The sequence below is a fragment of the Capsicum annuum genome, chromosome 8, assembly GCF_002878395.1.
Source record: "Capsicum annuum cultivar UCD-10X-F1 chromosome 8, UCD10Xv1.1, whole genome shotgun sequence".
Lineage (NCBI taxonomy): Eukaryota > Viridiplantae > Streptophyta > Magnoliopsida > Solanales > Solanaceae > Capsicum > Capsicum annuum.
The window spans coordinates 147,857,870-147,883,501 of NC_061118.1; the positions used below are offsets into that span (position 1 = coordinate 147,857,870).

Here is a 25,632-nt window from a genome sequence, read left to right on the forward strand (position 1 = left end):
ATTGTTATTATTATTATTATTATTATTATTATTATTATTATTATTATTATTATTATTATTATTATTATTATTATTATTATTGTTATTATTATTGTTATTCTTATTGTTATTATTATTATTATTGTTATTATTATTGTTATTATTATTGTTATTGTTATTATTATTATTATTGTTATTATTATTATTATTATTGTTATTATTATTATTATTATTATTATTATTATTGTTATTATTATTGTTATTATTATTATTATTATTATTATTATTATAATATTATTATTATTATTATTATTATAATATTATTATTATTATTATTATTATTATTATTTTATCTTAACACATATAATACTACTATGGAGATATGACACTTCGAGAACCTATAAATCTTGATTATTATTATTATTATTATTACTATATTTTATCTTAAAACATATAATATTACTATGGAGATATGACACTTCGAGAACCTATAAATCTTTGTTATCCTGATATCCCAGCGCACGTAAGTGGAATTTGAAGGAAACTTTAATTTAAAAAGAGATGAAACAATTTAATGATCGGTAAAGATTTGATAATTATTTTATACAGGAAATTTTCAAAATCTGCTAATCGACATCGTCAAAGATTTTCCATGTCTATTTTTCAATTATATGTATAAAGTATGGTGAAACTAGCTAGTAAAATACCCGGGCAATGTTTTCAGAATATTGAAATATTATTTGTGTAGATATACTGTTTTTTTTTTCAAAACCAATTAGATCAAATTTGTTAGAAAAGGTTTCGTCCCAATCAAAAGTAATAGTACAATTAAACTTCTTTATAATAATATTATTTGTGTGGATTGTACTTAGTTCTATGATGAATTATTCTTGTAGAATAATACATATAATATACTAAAATAACACAAGCAATTCCAAAAAAATATTAGTAACTGTTATTGTAAAAACATATTGTTACGCATGATAGGTTGTTATAGAAAGTAATTGTTCCACGTTGCATGAAACTCTAATGGGATCAAGAGTGACACGCAGTGGATTTTAAATTCTGACAGCGCAGCAGTAAAGGTGGAAAAACATTTTCTTTCTATATAATAAAGTGGAGAAATTTTATTAAGTACTATTTAACCATGGACAACTGAGCAAATAATAACTAATCACAATAATTAAGCATATCTGTGAAGTGGTCAAAACAATGATTGAAACATTATTCCTAGTCATAAGCAACTAAGCAGCAGTAAAAAGTAGGTCATTCTGGTAGAGAACACCCATGATCGTGCAATACAAAAAGTAACTGAAAATGACCTTTCTTATGTGGTGCAAATTATTTGTAGTTACTAATCACGACCTTTCTTATGTGGTGCAAATTATTTTGTGTTATTAATCACTTTTGGAGCTTGATATTTATATTGGGGATCGACTAAATTTGAAATTATATATTATACGGCTTATTTCTAAAGACGGCATGGGCCACTTTTTAGGTTAAATTATGCGGTACGTAAATCTGTGATCTCTATAAACGTAAAACTAAATATTTTATGTATATATTTTCTAAATTGATATAATATTATCGGTTGCCTACCACATGTTATCAAAAGTTTAATGGTACTGCACTGGGTTGAATCTTGAATAATTTATCTAGAGAATTAGGGATCGATTCCTACTTGATATTGATACACTTCTTCTAAAAAAAAATTTAAAGGTGCACTCATATTCTAGATATCCTAAATTTACGTGAGGGATATCAATGAAATAGAAAAGAGAAAAATAGGAATTGAGTGATGAACGGATGAAGCCCATATTTAGTACTGTTACTTCGTTAGGTTGAGAATAAGATGCATCGTGTTTCCATAGAATTACTCTACCTTAGTCCTTAGTACAGTTTTTTTTCTTCTCATGAAATCTATGGGAGTGCTAAATAAAGAAAGTTGAAAATAATGAAATAAACTCCCAACATATATCTACTTCTATATATATCACCTTATTGCTACAATGTATCTTGAGACAAATGTTGGAAAAGAAAAACCTGACAAAAATTGGACACTTGCATTCAACCCCCATGTACCAAAAAACACAATTCGATATATATACATTTAGCCTTTCAAGTGTCCTCGTATGTACAGGGGTGGATCTAGAAGATCGTGAGGGATTCAATTACATTTACATTGTATGTATATGCATATAAAATTAGGATGCCATAAATGTAAGATTAGAGATTGTTTCAGTGGTACAAGTTGAATTAGTTTCAATTTTTCAGGATTTATGCTTCATGGACAACATCTAAAGATTCAAGACTTGATCACCTTAGGAAAACGAGTACATGTTTCGATGATAGCTTGGCGCACTATATCCGATGATACCATCCAAGGGCCGAGCAACATCATGTTTGGATGATAGTGCTAGCATGCACACGAGAGGAGCTATATCCGATGATATAATTCAAGAACTCATTGAGCGACATCGTGTAAGGATGATAGCTTGGAGCACAGGAGGTGCATTGTTAAAAGTACCAAATGGGTCGCTTTTTCATATTGGGTCACTTTTGTACCCATTTTATAATAAATATTTCTGATTTTAAATAGCTAGGATTTCCCCTTCTCTTCCTTAGTTGACGAATGATGATGAGTGATACACTTACGAGTATTTTTGAGTTTGTTGGGAGTTTTGTTGATATTTGAGAAATGTTGGTTGTGAGTGAATTAATTTTACTCAGGATCTTTGTAAGAGTTAGATGCTATTGTAGAATTTATCATTTGAGGGTCATTAATTTGGTTTGCTCACGATATCCTCTTTGTGTGTCTATCTATCCATATTCCATACTTTCCTTTCTTGTCTTTTGATTTCCCTACTCTGTGTTTTCTTTTCGTATTTTAGTGCGTATCATTCGATGACTTAGAGAGTTCAAACTTCACTATAACGTTCAAGTTTAAATATTAAGCACTACGTTTTTTATTTTTCGAACCCACTCAATGCGTATGTAGAATGTTTTTGTGTCAGTTGGCACGCTGTTGCATTTGGATGCATATGTTGTTTTTGTCGTGTAACAAAGAGGGAATGAACATGTGCCTTCTAAAGTCTAAACCATGTATTATAAAGTCCATTATTATATTGCCTAACGTTATCACCGGCCAAGCATTTGTTTGTAGCAAAAATATCAAAACATCAAAGTCTTTTATTTTCTATAAATAGGTGCTGTTAATTAACTAGACCGATCGAATCTTGTAGCCCCTCGTGATCATACTGTTGCTATTATGCCTGCCTAATTTAGACAAGACACTGCTACTACACTTTTGGTTATTTCCCATGATTTTAATTCATTTTTGTAATGACTATTTACTATTTATGGTTAAGGCCAATTCTTTGTCATCATGTGTAACCAAAATATCATTATCGATCGGTCCCATTAGTCCCAAAAATTGAAAATATTGTTTGTCAATGACATAGGGTTAGGTTTTGAAAAGTTATCGTCGAAAAAAATTCAAGTTACAAAAATGGTTCATTTTTTGGCGAAACTTTTTTTTCACTTATAAAACTTCACAAAAAAAAATTAAAAAAATCAAGTAACAATACATGTCCAAACAAAACTTAAAATCCAAAACTGTTTTTCAACAAACTTCAAAAATTTCATATTTAAATTTCTTTTTTAAAAACTAAATCTATGGCTAAACACTACTTTTATCAAGATAGATTGTTATCAGTGCAGTTCGAATTTACTTTAGCTCACAACCATACAGAGATTTAGCCTTTGACAATAACTACAAGTGAATTCACTACTTTGATTAGTTCTAACCACAAGAATGAAGATGAACAACAAATATGGAATAGAGAGGAAGTTAGAAATTTTATTTGGGAAAGATATTTTGAGAATTGTCGAAAAAATGAAGGATAAACTATTATTATTATATTTGTCAAAGCACGCGTGGCTCGAGGGTAAAGCTAGTTAAGCGTTTATTTTAAGTTCTCAAAAATTTGAGGTCTAAAAATATTAATAGTAAATTTTATGATTTCCAACTTCACTTGAAATAATAATGAAGATTGTAAAAGAGAAATAATAAAGAAAGAAAAAACTATATAATTTTTACTATAAATATTTTAGAACTTTGAATTAAACAACTCAAACTTCATATTAATAAATAAATTTTTAACAACAACATCCAAGCTAATGTATTGCAAATAAATGTCTAACATTTTATTCACTAGAATTAATCCTTATTTTTATTAATAATCGTATTAATATGTGAAGTTAAATGTCATGTGTCTTTTTAAAAATACTACACCAAAAATAATTAATATATAAGAATAAAAAAATAATTTTAACTTATTACAGTATTATTTTTGTATGTATGTGTATGTATTTAAGGTCTTTTATTAAAATTTAACTATAAATCACTAATTTTATAGAGATATTCATGTATTAAAACAAAGGTGTATATGAAAATACTAGACATCAAAGGCCCGTGCTGAGCGCGGGCCCAATATATACTATTTTTGTCTTAATTTATGTGACACAAATATTATTTAGATAATTAACTATTAAAATAATTTAAATTTTTAATTATTGTGATTTATAATATTTTTTTTCTATTTCAATTTAAGTGACATTGATATAAATTTGAGAGTCAATAGAATATTTTATATCTTTTATATTATTAAGTGTTAAATATGTGATTTATAATGATTTTAGCATAATTTTTCAATAAGATGTTAATACTCTCTCAGTCTCAATTTACGTATTTTCTCATTTTTAAAATAATATATGTTACTTTATCTCTTTATCTGTCCCATCATAATGTTTGTGACACTAATATAAATTTCGATAGTCAAATAAATATTTTATGTTAGACATATCATTTTGTGTGTATTTTATCTTTTTTATGAAATATTATTAATTTTTTAATGCTTAAATCACAATTGAAACAACGAAGCAGACATATCTTAAATAACTTATAACAACTAATTAGAAGTGATAAAATAAAATTACTATAAATATTATTTTATTTATCATTTTGTCTTTTTTATTAAATATTATTAATTTTTTAAATACTTAAATGACTTATATTCATGTTGAAAATATGCTTGCTTATCCCCACTTATTTGATATAGTAAAATAATTAGAGATAATATAATAAAATTATGATTAAAATAGCTAAAGCGGGCAACACAAACAGGCATGTCAAAGACGTACCTTCTTATCCCCACTTATTATATATAATAAAATCAACTTATAACTTTTCTATTGAGCACTTTGAATGTGTACCCAACTGGTAAATATGTGATCCCCTTATGTGAGTGGTGCCCTTAGAATTAATGGAATTAGTAGTGTAGTTGGTACTTGTTAATTTGTTAATTTGGGGATAGACATTTTTAGCTTTGATAAAATCATGAACCACTGAATGAAAAATCTATGATGTGTGATTATATTTCAGAAGTTAAGACTTGTTTGGAGTGAAATTTATATGTAGTTTTGATTAATTATACATATAATGTCACATACTATCAAATACATATACATATGTAATTTTGATTAATTATACATAAAATGTCACATACATATATATTTTTTCTTACAAAATATTTTAGATTGTATAATTTTTTTTTTTTGCTAAACATTTAAGGATACTAGTATAGCATCAATAACAATAAATATATTTTAAAAAAATAAATTGTTATGTATATGTTATATTATTAAGTATAAAATTTTAAAAAATATAATATAAAATACAGTACGAATAAAAAAAACTATTACCTCTTCACAACTAAAATCACAATTTTTCTAGTACCTTAATTTTCCTTAACAACCTTCATGCTATGAGCCCGTTTGGATAAGCTGAAAAAAAGCAGCTGAAAAAAAATGTTTTTGAAAGTGTTGAACTTATTTTAAAAATAAACGGTTAAGTGTTTGGATAAAAGTGCTGAAACTTAAAAAAAGTTATTGATGTGTTTGGTAAATAACGCTTTTAAGCACTTTTTTTGTTAAAATGACTGAAGTACCCTTGTAGTTGTTAATAATATATAGAGTTGATTATTATTAATTTTTATTGCTAAAATGATTCAAATTAAATATATATATATATATATATATATTTAAAAATATTTTCATGAATGACTATTAATTTGTGCGCTAAAATTTTTTTTTTAAGAGTTTAAAGTGTTGAATGTTTGTGTTTGAAAAATATAATTATATATTAAAAGATTATTTATTTCTTCATGGTTACGTTACGATTTCGTATCATTAATTTTTTTTTTATTCAAAGCGGGGCTAATCAACCCATTTATTTATTTGAAAGACAAAATAAGATTGTTGATTAAGGGTAAAATTGAAATAACATGTAATTGCAAGGGACAAAATAGTAATTTACATAGTCAACTTAAAATTTCAAAAAAATAAGCACCTATTTGGCCGCTTCTTGATTTTGGCTTAAAAAAAGTCAAAATCAACTTATTTTAAGCAACTTATAACTTTACCAAACACCATCACAAACAACAAAGTGCTTATAAGTTGTTTCGACCAACTTATAAGCACACCCAAACACCCTCATAGTAATATTCCTTTTGTACCTAAATATTCGTCATTATTAATAAAAATATAGAACATAATATTATTTCGTATTGGTTTTTGCGTCCAAGATTGCTATCCTATACAATATATTAATGCAATCTTAGAAGAAGGGTCTGTGGATGGTAGACCTTACCGCTATCTCAATGATAGAAATATTGTTTCTAATTAAACAACCCAAAAAAAAAAATATGTTGCACTACTTTTTTAAGGTGATAACAACACTATACGATAGTAAATACACAGATTTAGAATTTTAATCTATGAATTCAATCTTTAAAATTCTTAATATTAGATGAATTATATTTTAAAGTTATGAATTCATATATGTTATTTTTGTAGTATTAACGAATTTTATCCATAAATTAAAATACTCCACATAAAATGCAAGTGTATCACCTCTATAATTACTTACCCATTAAAGTTTTTAACTTCAGATTTTGATAATAAATTTACCATTTTATGCTATTATAATTGTAGAATAACTTGCTAGTCATACACATGATTGACCTAAAAGAATAGTTCAAAGAAAAAAAAAAGGACGAATGCAGTAGATTATACTTTTAAATTTCACCACAATCATCAATAATAATATACTCAATGTAATCTCATGAGTATAATATGGAGAGGGGCAAAGTCTATGCATACCTTATCCTCTATATCATAGAGATAGAAAGACTATTCTAATGAAAATTGGGCTTAAAATAAAGCATATTCAAACCATTTGAAAAGAAAAATATATAAATAGTTAAGAACAGTATCAACAATAAAATAATGTAAAAAGTAGTAGTCATTAGTGTTATAATTATATCCAGCATTGTGTGAATTCATTAGTATTCTAACGTTTTTAGGTTTCTTTATTCAGAATTTTCTTAGTTTTAGCTTGGGATTCAAACAGCTATTTAGGGAAGGATTTTGTTTTCTTTTTTGGAACTTTTTAGATTTAGAATATAATATTATTAATATATATATAATTAAAATTATATTTGAGAAAATATATGAAAAGACGATTTTATCTATTAGTGAGATTTTTAATGAATGATTAAAATTCAAACCATTTTTCTAAAGATTTTCCCACTTTTAATATATCGTAGACGTACATATTAAACATTTTATCACAAAAATAAATTATCCACACTCTTTTGTCAAACTCGTCAATTGCTTAATATCAATTTAAGAACTTTTATCCAATGTATAAAATTAATTTTTAACACTTAAAATTGCTTATCAGTCCGTAATGCTTCTGAGATACGAAATAGAGCTATACATTAGGGGTCGTTTGGTAGAGTGTATTGGCAAAAATAATGCATTTATTAATTAATGTGTATTATAAATACCTTGTTTGGTACAAATTTTTTGTTTTTGGTTTAAACCACCCGGTGTCCGGTACCCACTTTTTAGGAGTCCGACTATATTCGGATTCGCCCCGCGTCGGGCCCCATTTAGGGGGAAGAGCTTCCAACAGAGTGTTTGGTACAATTTTTAGTTAATGTATAACTAATGCAAGTATTAGTTATACACTCCATTGTGTATTAAGGTGTGTATTACTAATACCACTCATTTTCTATGTATTAGTAATGCAAAGTCTTTAATACATGCATTGACTTGTTAAATGACCTTAATACCCCTCAATTTCCCTCTCAAAATATTTCACCATTCCTTTTCCCGCCATTTTAATTTGCAATAGTGAATCTTTTCAAAACATTTCACAATTTTTTTTCCCACCATTTTAATCTACAACAATGAATAATTGATTTAAATAATTGTAACATATTTAAAGATTAAAAAAAAAATTAAGACTATTTCTTAATTTTACGTCTTATATTTTATTTTTGTTTCGACTATGTTAATTCGTTGACATAATATTTCATGCACAAAGATGAAGGTCCTGCAATTAATCTGAAACCTCTATATACTAATTCAACAATTCTAATTATATTTGAGGTGGCAAAAAAAATAATTGCAAAAAAAGTGTACAAAATCAAGGAAGGGTATTTGTGTAAACAAACAATTCTTTTATAAAAAATATGTAAGATGTATTATTTCTTATACATCAAACCAAATAATGTATAAGAAATAATACATGCATAACTAATACAAGTATTACTAATACAAGCGTTACTAATACACTATATTTTGCATTAATCTTATACCTTCTACCAAACGGCCCCTAATAGTTAAACCAATAATCCGAGCCGATAATTAAATTATTAGATTAATGATTCAAGATATTGATTTAACAGTTTGACAATAAGTTTACTATTCAAGTTATCCGGTTATTGATTTAATTTTTTGTTTGTCCAAAGTTTTAATAATAGAGCTGACATTTTGATGTGTTGCCAGGCTAGAGTGGTTGTAAAGTTGGACTCTCAGGCTATTCAGAAGAGGGAGAGTTTTAAGTATCTGGGTCTATGATTCAGAGCAATGGTGAGATTGACGAGGATGTCACGCATCACATTGGGACAGAGTGGTTCAAATGGAGGCTCGCTTCAGGAGTCCTTTGTGATAAGAAGGTGCCCCCGAAGCTTAAAGGTAAGTTCTACAGAGTGGTAGTCCGATCGACTATATTGTATGGAGCGGAGTGTTAACCAGTTAAGAACTCCCACATCCGAAAGTTAAAGGGGGTGGAGATGAGGTTGCGATGGATGCGTGGACATACCAGGAAAGATAGGGTGAAGAATGAGATTATTCGGAAAAAGGTGGGAGTTACCTCGGTGGAAGATAAGATGTGAGAAGTGAGGCTACGTAGGTTCGGGCACGTGATGAAGAGGGCCCTTGATGCTCCAGTGCGGATGTATGAGACTCTGACTATGGATGGTTTTAGGCGGGGTAGAGGTAGATCGAAAAAATATTGAAGGGAGGTGATTAGGCTTGATATCGAACAGTTACAGCTTACGGAGGACATGCCCCTTGATAGGAAGGTGTAGAGAACCCGGATTAGGGTAGAGGGTTAGGGGGTGGGAGTGCGTCGATAATAGTAAGGGGGCGCTCCTTTGTGTCTGGAGTTTCTTGTTCGTAGTGTTGTGGTTGTAGTATTATCTTGGGGCTAGTGATGTTAGTTTTTTTTGCATCCCGTAATAGTTTATTATGTGTTATACTGTTAGTTTGTTTTGCGTACTATACTAATTTACATGCGCTTACCTTTTGTGGTTGTTATAGTGTTATCGGTCCTAAGTCGGGGTCTATGGAAAACAGTTTCTCTACTTCTCTGGTATGGTTTGAAGAAAAGTAAGCAAAACATTATTTTCAAATCTAAATTCGTGTGAAATCTTAATAGACAACCCAATAACTGAAACGATATAGACGAATAATCGATTAACCGACATAATGGTACTTTAAAAATTTAGCATTGTCTACTAACTAATAATCAATAGTAACTTTCAAATGCAAATCGAACCGAGCCGAACCGGCGATAGTACGCAGGGCGTACGGAACTACTAGGAAGTGCAAAATGAAGAGTCAAGCAAGTTAAATTGGGCCAATTGTGGTAGTAGTTGGGCTCAGACAGGAGAGTTTTAACAATTGGGCTTCGTATGCAAAAACCCTAATACATAAAGAGAAAGGAATAGAGAGGGTTCCATCATAAGAGAGAAAGCGCCGCCAAAAATGCAGATCTTCGTGAAAACTCTTACCGGGAAGACGATCACCCTCGAGGTTGAATCGAGTGACACTATCGACAATGTCAAAGCCAAAATTCAAGACAAGGAAGGTACTTATTTTTTGAGCGCTAATCTCCGTCTATCGGGAATTGTCTTTTTTTTTTTTTAATAATTATTAATAACTGTGGTGTTCGGTTCAGTTTGCACGCACCTTGACTAATTCCACTGTCAGTTGAGAAGTTAGTTGTGACAGGATTTATTTTCATTTTGAAGGTATTCCACCGGATCAGCAGCGATTGATTTTCGCTGGAAAGCAGCTGGAAGATGGACGTACTTTGGCTGATTATAACATCCAGAAAGGTGATTATAGCTAATTGTATATGTACTTGGATGTCTATAGTTATATCTGTTAATTGTGGTTTTAGTGATGATTTTTTGGGTCAATTTTGTAGAATCAACTTTGCATTTGGTTTTGAGGCTTCGTGGAGGGATTATTGAGCCTTCTCTGATGGCTTTGGCCAGGAAGTACAACCAGGATAAGATGATTTGCCGCAAGTGAGTTTTTTTCTAATCTACTTTTGCGACTGCATGTCGTTTTGTATGAAATAATTCTGGTATCTTATACAGTGTGTGCATGTATGCTCTTGCTCTTCTTATTGAATGTTTATCTGTTTCTTATTACATGGCCCCGATTGACCTTCCACACCCCTTAAGAAAGCTTTTGCTAGAGTAGTTCTAAATTTGACTAGCACTATTTAGTTATGTTATATTATACCAAGTGTAATATGGAAAAAAGTAACAAACTCTATTGATTTGCTAGAATGGACTAGTAAAATGGAACATCTATTTTTGATATAGGTGCCAAGTGAATTGAAATGGGAGGAGTATTAGATTGCCTGATACTTCTTCATCTTGGAAAATGTTGAAAAGTTAATTCGTGCCTTGGACAGTCTAGCTTTTTAACAGGGTTGTTTAATCAACATTTGGAGGTTAATTCTAATTTGGCAATTTAAAATTGATGTAAGTTAACTTGAGTTGTGATATTACTATCCGCTGCAGCCTCTTGTAAGGACATTAAGTATTCTTTCTTAAAGTGATCATGCAAAAGATGAGACATTTACATTAAAAGGTATTGTCAGATAAGTTATTTCCTTGAACACAGGTCTCCATGCATTTTCAAGGTGACTTATTAACCTGAAGCCTGTTACATTTAATTACACAGAAGGCTTATGGCATTTTCTGCTTTCAAAATTAAAAAGAAAACATGAAAAGCGCAAGAGTTAATATGTGCTTTCAAGTTTTTTTTTTTTTTAAAGACATCTTTTCCCCCCTGAACTTGTCGTCACAACTCACTTTAGCACTTAAACTTAACTTCTGTTTATTTACCCCCTTAACGATTTTCAAATGAATTAAATTCCCCCTATATATAGAGAGAGAGATAACATTAAAAGAAAAATGTCTTCATAGAAGACATCTTCATCTTCTTCATCAATCCCCTTCCCCACCCCCACCCCCACCCCCACCCCACCCCAACACTCCATTTCTTCATCTTCTTCATACCCCCACCCCGTTTTTTCGTAATTTCCTTCCTATCAAGTCCTAATTAATTCAAAATTTTGTTTTTCGACAATCAAAAAAGGTTCAAGATTGATGAACAAGTTTGATTCTTGGCCAAGAATTTCATGTCATGCGAATATCATCTATGCCATTTTCGAATTTCGGCCTATTTATGCCATTTTTGTAGACATTTTTGTGTAAGAAATTGAAAATTTAGGAGTTTTGGAATTTTGGGTTTTGGTTAATGTGAAAGAATTTGGATTTGAGATTTTGTGTATTGATGTGTTTTTGTGATCATGTACTTGTATTTAGTTCATTGATGGATTTGCTCTAGCTAATTCAAGTTAATTTTGCATTTGATGAAGAAAAAAATTCATTGAAAAAGCTTGTGGTAATGGTGAAAGAAATAGAAAAAGTGGTGCTTTTTAGTGAAAAAGAAGAAGAAGAAGGAAGAGGAGGAAGGGGAGGGGACGGGGGCTGCTGTCTAATGAAGTAGAAGGAATTGGGGTGGGGTGGGGTGGGGGCTGTGAAAGAACGAAGGGGGTGGGGTTGTGAAGTAGAAGGAAAAGGGGGGTGGGGTCTATTTTATTTATATAAAATATATTTTTTTATAAAAAATATACTCTTTTAAATATATATATATATATATATTTTATATATATATAAAAATAGTATATATAAAATATATAAAAAGTTAGTGTGTTGGATTATTAATAAAAAAAAAAAATCTTACGTGGCAAATGACATGGCACTGATTTGGCAATGAAGTGGCGCGTGTGTAGCGCACTCTCCGTCGTGAGAGTGGTATTCAGTTTTGAGGGGTGAAAATAATTCACTTTAAAGATGTTAAGGGGTAAATAAACGGAAGTTAAGTTTAAGTGCTAAAGGAGTTGTGGCGACAAGTTCAGGGGGGGAAAAGGTGTCTTTTCTTTTTTTTTTTTTTTTTTTTTTTTTTTTTTTTATAATAAAAGACTAGTGTCTGAACTGTTCTCTCTGAGGACATTGAATTCCCAGTTGATTGTCAGTGAAACACTTTGCCTGGGTGTTCTGTTCAAGTGAAGAGAAGTCATAATGATAAAGAAGTAAAGGACAAACAAACAACTGACGTAGACGATTGCTGCTTGAGTACTTATTGGCTGGTTCGGTAGCTTATGCTTATTTATTATTTGTAACCTTTGATGATTATTCATCCAGGATCCATGTAAGTCTTAAATGTTCAGTCTCTTTGTGAGATTTGAGTATTGTATTGCCTTAATATGCTTGCCTATTATTAGACAGTTGATTACATAGTGTATACCGGTGTATTTGTATTTTTGCAGAACATAGTAATTTCTAATTTTGACTTTAATGGGTGTTTGCTTAAAGTATAATATTTTAAAGGATAAATATGTATGACATCCCTTGACTTGCATCTTCAATTTTTTACTCCCTTCAAGTGGACTGTTAGCTTCTCTTAAACAGAGTTCTTCTCAACATTCACAGAGCAACTATTTCTACTTAATAGTGCCTTTAAAAAGAATTTGTGGGTGACTATTGTGCTTCTTTTAAAAATAAGATCTGTTAGTATGTTGAGGTAGAACCCTGTTTGACCTGCATACGTGTGATGCTAAAATTTCTTTTTGCCTTGTCTGACTTTGACTGTTTATGTGTACAGCTTTTATTGTTGTGGCTTACTCTAAACCTTGGATGTGATTGCTTAATCCTTATGCATCTCTACTTGTTTTAGGTGTTATGCTCGCCTGCACCCTCGTGCTGTTAACTGCAGGAAGAAAAAATGTGGGCACAGCAACCAGGTTGGTGAACTATTTGATTGTTCCTCTTGCCTTCATTCCCTGCAAATTTTGGTGAGGCACTTACGAATGTTTCTTGCTTTGCAGCTGAGGCCAAAGAAGAAGATCAAGTAGGCGCTATATGTTGTTAAGCTAGATGTTATACTGCCAGTCTGTGGTCTTACAGTTTTCTGTCCTGCTTCAACTTTTTGTAATGGATACTAGCAATTGTCTTTAACGTCAAATTTATTGGATACGATATCCCTGTGCACTCTATCTATGGCTTTTAAATGAAGTTTAGTACGTTCTTATAATCGCAAGCCTACACTAGCTTGACTTGTTCTAATATACGTTTGTGATCCTTCAATGCTGTCTCTTTCTTGATATCCCTCTTCATTGGCATATGTTGTCATTTGAGGATTTAGTATAATGTTGATTCTCGACAGTGGAATGGAATTGTTAATTCTTCACAATTTACTTTGACATATATGCATTTTCTAGCTTGAAATTCATATCTATCGGATCTAAATCCAAGGGTCAAGTGTCCAGTGAAGTTGGGCACCATCAGGGTGGTTGTACGCCCTGTGATCTTATTTACCTAAATCTAGTTAGTTATTGATTATCTATATTTTGCTGAATTCGTTATTAGTTTAGCAGATCAGTTTTTAAAATTGATTAACCGATAATCGACAAAATGAATTCCTTATTAAATAACTAGACCAAAGATTTAGGCCTGGTCGAAAGGACCCAGCCTAACTCAAGAGCTGGGCATTACCTTTCTTGCAAGTGCAAAATGGCTCCAGGACTAACCCAAGAAAAAGTTAGCGCTATTATCTTGAAAATGTACATAAACTGTTTGTACAGGGGGTTAATATTTTACCTTGTGTAGCTTATACTTGTTTAACCATTGCAAGAAACAAAGAGAAAAATCTTGCAATGTCAACCCAAGACTAGGTTTAAACAAGATAATTCACATGTATCTGAAAATAACAATAGCACCAACTACTGAAATTCTGAGCCAAAAATAAGCCTGCCTTCCTTCAGGCAAGTTGCTGTACATGCGATGGAAACAAGCAAAATGTGATGCAGCATTGTTAGTTTCCTTGCAAGTGTTTTGTCACCTAAATCTCTGTTGCGTTTCCACATTGGAGTTGGTTGCAAAATTTACACACCTATGGGATTGCAAGGATCAGTCCATCAACATCAACAGGGAGAAGCAACTTTTTCCATAAACAGCCAGTAGAAATGAGCTCCTGCGGTGGAGTAATCACCATTACTTCATTGCTTCTTTGCAAAACACCAAATACACTAATCAAGCTACCTTCCTTGATGTATCTGCCGAAAGTACAAAGAATTTCAAGTAATTAGTTTTCCAAATACATGTCTGGCCAATAGGAGAAAAAAATCAAATGGAGAAAAGATCAAGCAAAAGCATATGTTACCCTTCTTCTAGACGTAGCAAACGAGCTTCAGATGAGAGATTCCTGTCCCTTAACCATTTTCTCATATGAGAAGCCAAAACCTTACAGTTTTTTGCTGTTGTAACCAGTCTGCTCTCTTTTATCAGTGGGATAACTCTGGAATCAGGTCCAGCCTTGACAAAAGCTCTAATACCAGAGTTGTTGTCAGTTATGTAGAAGTCAGTTGAGAGCCTCTGTCAAGAGAAACTCGTCTTGTTAACTAACTCTGTAGTGAACTCAACATTAGGCACAAATTTACACAATCAGAATAGGGTGCTTTTCAGATTGCTATGGCTGCTATCTCTGTAGTTCGAGTAACTACAGTATATAATGTTCATATGAAAGGCACAATTTTAGCCAAGTGTAGACACATTTGACATCCATAATAGCATCATTCAGATAAAACTAGGAGTTAGACATGAAAGAGGGTAAGAAGGTTGATTAAATTTCTTCAATTCGCATTTGGTGATAAATAAAATTCGCATTTGGTAGGTTTAAAATCCTTTTATCAGGTTTGAGCACACCTATGCCATGTAAATAAACTTGCGAAGTGAAACAGGCCACTCCAGTCCTTTACTATGAGACTACTAGACACATAAGCACCTTCATTTTGATAATGTCACACTCTCGGTTCTATTTAATCATCATATAACTGGTGACTGATGACCTAGGACTGGATATCCTTAAACTTGAAGATACTCTTATATGCATACAGATATATACATATGGTGTGTGTATGCGCACATAGGCATGTGCATGTAAGTGTATGTATGTCTGTATGTATTTATGTTGGTGGTGTATATATATGTGTGCACAGATTATGTGATTTATAAAACGAATACTATGTATTGACTACTATGAAACGAATTCACCTGGCATTCACTTCAAGCCTTAGACTTCAAGGTTGTGCCTCCAGCTCTTCGGTCACGGAACCCCTTTTAACTGAGTGTGTTATTCAAGTTCCATTTTTAACTGGACTAGCTTACATCTAATTTTTGTTTTAGCCAAAAAATGACCATATTCAAGATTTTACATAGTGCTAGTTTCTCAAGTTCAGAGACGTAAATGTGGTTTACAATTACACATGGTCAATGTCCTACTCATCTTGCAGTGTATATATAACGTACTAGTGTATAAGATTGCCATATCATGCATAAACAGGGTAAGCCACATATTATGGACCAAAAGTTAATCTAGATTGAGTTTGCTCTAGGTACAATATTTGGACTAACGTTTATCCAAAAGGTCGTCCAGGGTCTATCGGAAATATCCTCTCTACCCGCAAGGTAGTGGTAGGGTCTGCCTACTCACTACCCTCTCCAAACCCCACCTTGTGGGATTATAGTGGGTAGGTTGTTGTTGTTGTTTATCCAAAAGGTGTCTCGTCTTTTCTTTCCCCACAAGGTTACAGACATGGTCCTACTTTCTCTTATACAATTCAGATTCTAGCAATACTTTGCTAAAAAGAAAATTTTCTGTAGGTTTAGGGGTACCCTTTAAACCTTTAATATCCATTTTCAGAGAATGGTTCTCTTGTCTAATTTTTTAAGTTATCCCATCATTGAGGAGAGACCTATAAAGCACATCCAGCTCTAGAAAAAACCAGCAGCAAAAACATGACGACACAGTGAAACTGTAGCTAACCAGAAATTTCATCCAGTGATTGGCTTGCTTCTAGACCTTAACAAGTTAAGAATGAGGTATTGACAGGGACATGTGACGATTCACAATTGGGGAGGTATGTTCATTGTAGATGGAGAGAAAGCTATTTGGAAAGGAGACTAACCTTAAAGAAAATGGCCTACTGAAGAAGGTAAAAAAGTGATATGGCAACAACTTATCTGAAGGAGTCGATTGGGCAACGAGGATTCAACAAAAAAGAGCAGCATTATCTGACAGTGATCAAAGTATACTCCATCAGAACACTGGCAATGCAAGAAAATGCTACCAGAATACGCTTCGATATGGAAAGGAAGATGATAAGGCAATTTGGGTAGTTTTAGGTTTTATGTGGGTCTGATGAGGAGAAGGCGCGGAAATGGAGCAAATGAAACAACGTGGGTTCAGTCAAGCCGCGAACTTTATGGACCAAGTGCTAAACACACATCTTGATCTCATATGACCTCAATGGCAAGACAAGTGATGAGCAATTATACAAAAGAGGCCTACATTAACACCCTAGACATTATTGTTCTAATTAGGATAACATTGCTTGTTGAAATTTACGATTGTACTCCTTTTCATCTTCAAATTAGGCAGTGTTGGTTGAAACTTGATCGTGCTTCTAAGCAATTAAGGACGAGGACCTATATTTCTTTGTTTTCTTCATAGCTGTTGGCATTTGTTTTAATCTGACGAGGTTTTAATAAATCTGGTTATTTAGATACCTTAGGTTCATGGCTCTAATTAGACTTCCCTTACTGGTATCTAATCTAACAGATGGGTTGACCTCAATTCAATACTTTTGTTCACATTGCCTTAATGTAGCTTGTGGCACCTAAACATTGAGGCTTATGCATGATGTATGGTTTACCCACACACTTTTTCTGCCAATTGAAATTGAATTGACAGCTGACAATCTGATGTTTGAAAGGATGGTTCTCTAGCGAGGAAATACAACGGAGTGAAGGTCTTTTCTTTATATTCAAACCACTAGATCGAAAGGAAAGATGAAGCCAAATATCAATGCTAAAGCCGAGAAAATAAACAGCTGAGATCTTGTTCATTAGCCATGTTACAAAACGTTATTAGAAAATGTTTAGCATGTCAACAATGCTCCATACCTCAGAATAAACAAGTCTCCAGCCGAAGCATGATTCTTTTACATCGACAGGCTTCAAGCCAAGTTCTCCACATTCAAACAGCAAGGTGGATGCATAAACACATCTCCCAACCTTCTCATAAGAAGACTCCAAAGAAGCATTCCCACAAGAGACATGCTGAAATCATCAAAGAGCAACAAGGCATCTACTGATGTCAAAAAAGTGAAGGGAAAGGAATCGTGGGGAAAATCAAGCTAAACACAACAATTTCATAAATAGGTTTTTAGATGGGGGCAACAACCTCATGAATATATAGACAGAATTAATGTTCTTTGAGACATATATGCAATAATGGACACAGAAGCTCTTTGCCTGTTTATCAATTTTACCTACCGGTAAGATACACCAAGTCAAATAGAGCTCATATTAATCAGTTCATCACACAAAATCACTCCAACAAGAAAAGAAAATAACTCAAATGCATATAAATTCTTTTTCTCTTCAAGACATTTTCATGATCCAACACTTCACTTAAGTTATCCATAACAAGGAAGTTCAATGCACACTAGTATTCTGGATTTAAAGATCAAATCTTTCCGAGCATTATACAGGGTAGAAGTTACTTGACACTTTTTTTAAAAAACGCGGTGTCTGATCTAGCTTGCACGCACCTCGACTAATTTCGTGGGGTACCTGCCACCTCCCACCAACATTACTTGACATTTTCAACAAGTAAAACTCCCATAAAGACAGAACTATTGCCAAAATCAAGAATAACTTCCCCAAGTATTAGTCAAGAATTCCTAATTTAGCCATCAGCATGGCTCAAACATACCCATTGTGACCGGTATGCAGAAAGCTGAAAGCCTTGTTACCATCAATCCTTGCTCAACATAAGAAACAGTTACACAAAAACAAATGGCAAGAAAACAACCCCCTTCAAATGAAAAAACACAGACATTAAGTGCTGACTCCAAATATTTCATCAAGGATGTTCAAGATTTAATATATACCTATGGAAAAAATAGTTTTCCACCTCTACATACACAGAATAATTTTTCGACAAGGGTGTTCAACTGCACACCCTTTGCTACATGTGGCTACCTCATCTACAGAAGATGCCAAGAAACACAAAGAAGAAAGACCCCAGACAGAAAAGAAGATTATTTACCCCAGTAATCTTGACGAGGTGGCCATGTGAGGCAACAGTGAGGTCGGAGTCAGGCAAAGAATGAAGGTAATGAAGAATGGTGGTGTTATTGCGGTAAGAAAGAGAGTTCCACAGTAGAAAAGCAGCAATGAGGCTAAAAAGGAAGAGGAAAAAGAGGAAGAAGAGAGGGTTATGAACAACAACAAGTATGAAAAGAGAGACGGAAAGAGCAAACAAGAAAAGGGCAAAGAGTATGTATAAAGCAAGTGAGGGAATTAGAGGGAATTTGAAGGTTTGAGCAGCTACATTTGAATGGGAAAGGGAGAGCTTGTTTTGGTTCATCCCTTTCCTTTCCTCTTGACTATTTTGACAATTTGGTAATGTGAAGGAATTGAAAATTGGTTAAAAAAAAAAAAAAATGGTGATGAAGTAGAGAAGGGGAACAATTGTCATTTTCTTTCACTTACCACCTCCCAATCCCATACTTGGGGGTAAAGTATCTCGGATTTTTTTATTTTTTTTTTCGATTTAACTGATCGATATCTAAATTTATTTCAAAAATTCATTTAGATTTCTCAACTAAGGTATGCACCTATCGGCCTCCAAAGTAGAGAAGGGGAACAATTGTCATTTTCTTTCACTTCCCACCTCCCAATCCCATCCTTGGGGTAAAGTATCATGGATTTTTTCTCCCTCATATTTAGGTTGCTATATGTTTCCACAATAAATTAATTTAGATTCATATATTGCGTGAATTACTATGTGCTCTCAATGAGATTTTTTCTTTTTTAACACGTAAGAGTGAAGTAATCTCAACCATCATACTACTGTTCATTTTGTGGTGTTTCCTCGTGAAAGTTAAGGTGTTTGACAATAAGGCTTTATGCATCTCACTTTAACGGTCAGTTTTTAGCTACATCTCACTTTAACCGTCCATTTTTAGCTTTTTGGGATTCTGCAATACATCAAAACCTCATCGAGAAGAGGTTGAATCTTGTCTACACGTCATCCTCTCTTCAGTTATCTTGGTACGATTTTTTCTCTTAAATATTTTATTTTTAATACTTTTTTAATGACAAGAGTATATGTAGTTAAAAATAATCGTCAACTTTAATCTTTATTCCTAAAGTGACAATAGTTTGAGACAATTTTTTTAAGTTAAAACAATAATTAAAATGAAATGGAGAGAGTATTATTTAAGAAATTAAACAATTTTCTTTGATTATTCTTACAATATTCTCAATTTTTTTATTTTTTTTACTTTTGAGATTGTTAATCATGTATATATCATCACAAGATGTTAAATAGTTTATCTTATTCTTTGTATATTGCAACAATGTTGAGTAATCCACACTTAATTCCTAATAAAACTAGACATGAGAAGAAGAAGAAATGCTTTTGATTTGTAGAGAAAGTAGATCAAACAATAATAAATGAATTGTTGGAATTTAACATACAGATTAAGGGAAAATTATTAAAAACATAAATTTAACATAATTTTTTATTTTTACTCAAAAAAAAAGAAGAAAAAATTAACTTTGTAATACCTTTTCAAAAATTAATTGTTGTCAAATCACAAGGTAAATTTGTAAAAAAATTTCAATAATTCATTTATTTTGAAATATTAATAAATACCCCAATAATTCACTTATTTCGAAAGAAAGGGAGTACAGAACTTAGCAATTTAGTGATTGCAGTACAATAGTTTATTAGATACGAATCTTTATTGGTGTGCCAGAGGAATATTGAGTGAATTGGACTTACCTTACAACTTTAGCAAAATTAAAACTTCTTAGAAGAATTAGTAGGAAAAGACCACTTCTACAAAGCTTGTCTATCAATACAATTAACCTAATAGTAGGAAAGGAACATCTTAATTCTTTTTTTTTTGTTGTTGTTGTTGTTTTGTTTTGTTTTGTTTTTATCAATAACAATATTAGTTAAAATCTGAATTGGAAAAAATTACTATTGAGTTAATTGAGGGCTATCTATCTTCTATGATCAATGTCATCAGCAAATTTTAATCCTAAAACAAAGCAAAAAGATTCAGTATAGAAATGATATTATCATTATTTCATGTACTATTTATATTAACAACTCAATAGTCATAAGTGATTAGAATTTCCTCCATTAACATTATACTGTTGAAGCTCTCACTAGTCTACCTATACGCCAACGAGTTGTTTATTTAATTTTGCTGATTAAATTATTGATCATCCTTCCTTATATTTCGTTTAATACATAGTATTAGAGATTTTACATAAATTAGTTTAAAAGAAAAAAGACATTATGTAAAAGCTGATTTTTGTTGCATAGATATCTTATAGCATCAAAAGGTTCGACCACTAACATTATCTTATAATCAAAATAGTTTTGCTTTCTTCTTTAGATTAACTAAATTGTCGTCTGTCATTACTCATCACCCTTAAAAACAACTATCTTTTCACCTTGCTTTCTCTAAAGCTTCACATAATAAAGGTGCTTTACTTAAAGTGAGAAATAAACTTAGGGAAATCAAGGATTTTCAACCAGATGTAAAACATGGATGCAAATCACATCAAGAATACAATCCCCCCTCCCCCTCCCAAACCTCACAAGAAAAAAAAAAGAGAAAAAAAAAATGAGAAAAGGTGAATTTCTAAAAGCATTTCTTAAATTATTAAATGGGTATTAACCCAGATTGCTAAGAGGCAAAAGGCTAGTGGAATCAGCCGGTTCATGTCATGTAAGACTCATTTAACGTACTTTTATTAGTTCAAATTATCTGATGGCTAAAATTTTGATTTATTAAAGCTAGGCAATTTATTTGATGGGTGATTTGTATTATACTTTTACGTTATATGTATTGACGTCATTAATGCAATTTAACCTTATTAAAGTAGGTAATATGTCACAGCGTATTACTTACTACAATTTATTCTAAACTAGTTTAGAACTTGCATTCTTTGTATTAACCCAAGGAGAAAATAGGAAAAAACAATCTACCTTACTTCTAATAAAGGACTTGTACATATATACATCAAGGGAACTAAGCCATTTGAAAGGAATTCCCCTTTTAGTACCTTAAAATTCTGTCACATAAAAGATATAGAACACAAATACAATTAGACGAGGGTATTATTAGAATACCTACTGAATTCTCCATTTTTATAATAAGAAAATTAAAACTACTCTTGCCAAGACCATGAAAATAAATAGATATTTACACAGAAAGGTTTTTGGTTGTATACCTTATAGGGGAAGAAATAAGGAAAAGTTTGTGCAGAATAATTCTTGAAAACTATTTCTAAATACTCCAAGTAACATAATATAATAAAATTTAAAAAATTACTAAATGCTCCAAGTAACATAAAATAAAACATAATATAATAAAATTAAAAACTTACTAAATGCTCCAAGTAACATAAAATAAAATCAAAATTAAAAAATTGACAGCTGTGGGATTTGAACCCACGCCCTTTCGGACCAGAGCCTAAATCTGGCGCCTTAGACCACTCGGCCAAACTGTCAGATGTTTACAGGTTCTATTATGACTATTATTATTTACTAGTATCTCCTAAATGTCAATGCAATTTTGTTGAAGGAACACCACAATAGGAGTAGAAAAAGGTGAAGTGATAAATAGCAAAATACCATTCATACGAGGATTATATAAAGTGAGGTGACTAGAAGTCATGAGTTAATCACGTCCTCCATATCTTATTTATACATACATACATTTGTAATTTGTAATAGCAAGGAATTCTCTTCGGTTTACAAAACTAGTATACATTCCAAGGAGTTGACGCATTGATATGGAAATTATATTACTGACAATTTGAATCCTTAGTGAATCGCCTTACTCATTTTTGCGGATACTTATTTGTCTTTGGATAAGATATTGGATCTCTGTGGAGTTTAACTTATAATAGCAAGTTATTCCCTTCATTTCTTTTTAATTACTTTTTTGTTCTAGAGTCAAATTGTATAAATTTTGAATATATTTTTTAATTAAATTTAAAAATATATTAATTTATGATATTTTTTATTTAGTTGTTGAAGATCTAAATTTTATTAAAGTATTAAATTAATTTAATTTAATTTAGATTTGAAATTTAGTTAAATTAATTTATGAAAAATGAGGAAAATAATTAAAAAGGAAAGGAGGGAGTTGATGTCACTTGTATGGTGCATAAAACTTAAAACGCGCTGCAATAACATTGGCTATCACTAAACTTGTAGTAATAGCAAAATTTCAGCTGAAATGTTTTGTTCGGTCTGTCTGCTGGCTTACTTTTTAAGTATATCTTTGATCTTTGATTACGAGCTGCTGGAAATTATGCTTCTCAGTTATTCGGTTCTGATATTTATTTATTTATTACTACTGCGTATTACCACTAGAATAATTCATTGTAAACAAACTAAAACTACCATCGACTAGTACTAGTACAAGATTACATTTGTCCAGTAGACAAAAGTGCTGCTGCTAATCTCAGATCCCCTCTATATAGTGGTGAACCCATTCATGAGTCTTCTATGCCATGCCACTTATGGAAGTGATCTAAAGAAAGTGTGGCATCTTTATCGCTTAACGTGCTCGATCAAATGTACAACAAGACGCTGGCATCTGATCATATTTTAAAACTTTTATCTCCTTAAAGCCAACGTTTTCGATGAGTATATGTTGTCGATCGACAGTTCTGGTTCTAAGACCAGAAATCCCACCACTGGTCATAAGTAGTACTACTAGGCTGCTGGTCCAATAGACCATCTTCATCGAGGCTGCCCCAATTTTCAGGAGAAGTTAAAGAACTATCCCCTGCTTCAACCATTTTCAGTAGATGATGATCTGTATCTTCATTCAACCCCAAATAATTAGGCTTTATGCAGCTGTCATCATCTGATATTACACCATTTGCTCCATGCTCTGATAAGTCAAATGACAAGCTTGGCCTCCCATCCATTTCAATATTTTTCTTAATAGCATCCGCTCTTTTGTCTGAATCCAACCCAATCGAATCTTTCTTCATCACATCGTTCAGCTTCTGCAACTACAAGAAGAAATATTCGACATTAGTTATATAGGAGTACTGCAACTACAAGAAGAACTATTGGACATTAGTTATATAGGAGTAGTAGTTAATTGGACTGCAAGGAAAATTAATTAAGTACCTGGATAAGCAAGGATTGCTTTTCTTTCTTTAAAGATTCGTATTGGGAAGCAAGATTGTCGTAATTGGACTTAAGTATGCTGTAATCCCTTTCGAGCTGCTTGGACTTCCATCTAGCTCTCTTGTTCTGAAACCAAATTGCAACTTGTCGTGGTTGCAATCCCAGCTCTCTAGCTAGTTGCAGCTTCTTTCTTGGCTCAAGTTTAGTCTCCGTTTCGAATATGGTTTCTAATGATTTAATCTGCTCGTCGGTGAACCTCCTCGCGTTGTTACTGTTGATTTTCTTCTTCTTTGAGGATGATGGACTGCTGAAGCAACTGCTACTGCTGAAACACTCTGCAGAAAGAGCAGCTGAAGAAGTTGGAGAGAATTCCCCTACATCAAACATCTTAGTTGTCTGGATTCAATTATCATGCAAAACTAACACCAAAAATTGATGCAATTGGAAGACGGAAGAGGAGGAAATTGTTGTGAGATTTGTTGATTTGGGGATATATGTGTGTGTGTGTACTGTGGATTGGAGATTGGAACTGGAACGTTCTTGTACCTCTATGGCAGGAGTTGACAGTTGATAGAAGAGGATCTTTATGGTGTTAAGAGGTCTGGTGGGGAATTCTTTAACTTGTGCCTTAGCCATGTTTTTATACATGGACTGATCAAGGGCGTGGGGTCGAACATTATTAAGTACCATACTTCATTCTTTTGGTAACTTGTGATCATCGTCCATTACTCATTTTCTTTTAACCCCTATTTTGATCGTACGAACAAAGTCTCAATACTTTATTAGTATATTAAAAAGAGTCAGTTTGGCAGTCAAGCTCTTATTATACATATGATTAAAGGAAGGATCGGATCATAACAATCTATATTATATATAGGATTAAAGGAAGAATCGGATCATAACAATCTATCATATGTACTTATCGTGCATTTCTACAAGTGGTTGTTTTCACTATTTGAACTCTTAATCATCTAAACACATAAAAATAATTTTATCGATTACTCCAGGCTTTACTCTGAAGTATAAAAATATTTCAATGGTGTGAATAATTTTACAAAAAGATTATGAGTTCGTTCAAAACTGATTCGGCATAACATGTTTTATTCCATATGGTTCATTAGGTGATTGGTTTCCTTTTTCTCCCCAATACTGAGGGGGCGCCACAATTGGAGCTTGAAGATGGCTGGCTTCAAGGCTGAAAGTCCCTATCGAGCCAAGCAAGGAGCCAACTAGTACTTCCAATACAATACTATATTATTCTAAGGTTTATTTGCATTAGTGGAGTTATTAGTGGTGTTTACTTGTTATCTTAGTAATCATGGTTATCTTCATTATAATAATCATATAGGTGTCGGCTACGTGAATCACGTTGTGCTATATGTAATTATCAAGATTCAATTTTCAGTAACCCCCTTTGTGCTTTAATGTATTTACCTTACTTTTTACATGTTTTGGTTAGTTGCAATGTGCCATTAACGATACATATATATTAGGCATAACTTAGTAATTTTAATTCAAATTATATATTTGTTGTGAAAAAGTATTTGCGGATTAGAAAGTCAATAGTTTTGTGTTAATATTATAACTTTCAGGTTTAATTGCGAGTCCCTAAGTGCATGTCTATTTCATGTT

The 25,632-nt window shown here is 32.1% G+C and overlaps 3 protein-coding genes and 1 non-coding gene across 4 annotated transcripts; 1 reads left to right on the forward strand and 3 right to left on the reverse strand.

Moving 5' to 3' along the window:
- Positions 1 to 10,032: 10,032 nt before the first annotated feature.
- On the forward strand, positions 10,033 to 13,791 carry LOC107839333 (ubiquitin-60S ribosomal protein L40). The gene is made up of 5 exons (XM_016682768.2): positions 10,033 to 10,261; positions 10,425 to 10,511; positions 10,604 to 10,706; positions 13,435 to 13,501; positions 13,586 to 13,791. Exons 1-5 carry the CDS (start codon positions 10,159 to 10,161, stop codon positions 13,610 to 13,612), a joined length of 387 nt encoding a protein of 128 aa, XP_016538254.1. The 5' UTR covers positions 10,033 to 10,158; the 3' UTR covers positions 13,613 to 13,791.
- A 492-nt stretch (positions 13,792 to 14,283) lies between these two features.
- Positions 14,284 to 19,527, reverse strand: LOC107839332 (uncharacterized membrane protein At1g16860). Its single transcript, XM_016682767.2, has 4 exons — positions 18,871 to 19,527; positions 17,721 to 17,876; positions 14,920 to 15,131; positions 14,284 to 14,812 (listed from the first exon to the last, which is right to left on the reverse strand). Exons 1-4 carry the CDS (start codon positions 19,189 to 19,191, stop codon positions 14,650 to 14,652), a joined length of 852 nt encoding a protein of 283 aa, XP_016538253.1. The 5' UTR covers positions 19,192 to 19,527; the 3' UTR covers positions 14,284 to 14,649.
- A 2,751-nt stretch (positions 19,528 to 22,278) lies between these two features.
- On the reverse strand, positions 22,279 to 22,358 carry TRNAL-UAG. Its single transcript has one exon. It is a non-coding gene; the product is annotated as a tRNA-Leu (tRNA).
- An 823-nt stretch (positions 22,359 to 23,181) lies between these two features.
- LOC107839331 (homeobox-leucine zipper protein ATHB-12) lies at positions 23,182 to 24,832 on the reverse strand. The gene is made up of 2 exons (XM_016682766.2): positions 24,001 to 24,832; positions 23,182 to 23,879 (listed from the first exon to the last, which is right to left on the reverse strand). The coding sequence occupies exons 1-2, from the start codon at positions 24,385 to 24,387 to the stop codon at positions 23,535 to 23,537; spliced, it is 732 nt and encodes a 243-aa protein (XP_016538252.1). The 5' UTR covers positions 24,388 to 24,832; the 3' UTR covers positions 23,182 to 23,534.
- Positions 24,833 to 25,632: the final 800 nt, after the last annotated feature.

Bases quoted from the DNA above. Each gene is read 5' to 3' on its own strand.
- LOC107839333 (XM_016682768.2), top strand. From the start codon at position 10,159: ATGCAGATCTTCGTGAAAACTCTTACCGGGAAGACGATCACCCTCGAG. The intron at 10,512-10,603 runs GTGATTATAGCT...TCAATTTTGTAG, and splicing joins TGATTATAACATCCAGAAAG to AATCAACTTTGCATTTGGTT. The intron at 10,707-13,434 runs GTGAGTTTTTTT...TACTTGTTTTAG, and splicing joins GATAAGATGATTTGCCGCAA to GTGTTATGCTCGCCTGCACC.
- LOC107839331 (XM_016682766.2), bottom strand. From the start codon at position 24,387: ATGTTTGATGTAGGGGAATTCTCTCCAACTTCTTCAGCTGCTCTTTCT. The intron at 23,880-24,000 runs GTACTTAATTAA...TTCTTCTTGTAG, and splicing joins AGCAATCCTTGCTTATCCAG to TTGCAGAAGCTGAACGATGT.
- LOC107839332 (XM_016682767.2), bottom strand. From the start codon at position 19,191: ATGAACCAAAACAAGCTCTCCCTTTCCCATTCAAATGTAGCTGCTCAA. The intron at 15,132-17,720 runs GTATGGAGCATT...TTCTCTTGACAG, and splicing joins GGAGACTTGTTTATTCTGAG to AGGCTCTCAACTGACTTCTA. The intron at 14,813-14,919 runs GTAACATATGCT...TACTTTCGGCAG, and splicing joins TTGCTACGTCTAGAAGAAGG to ATACATCAAGGAAGGTAGCT.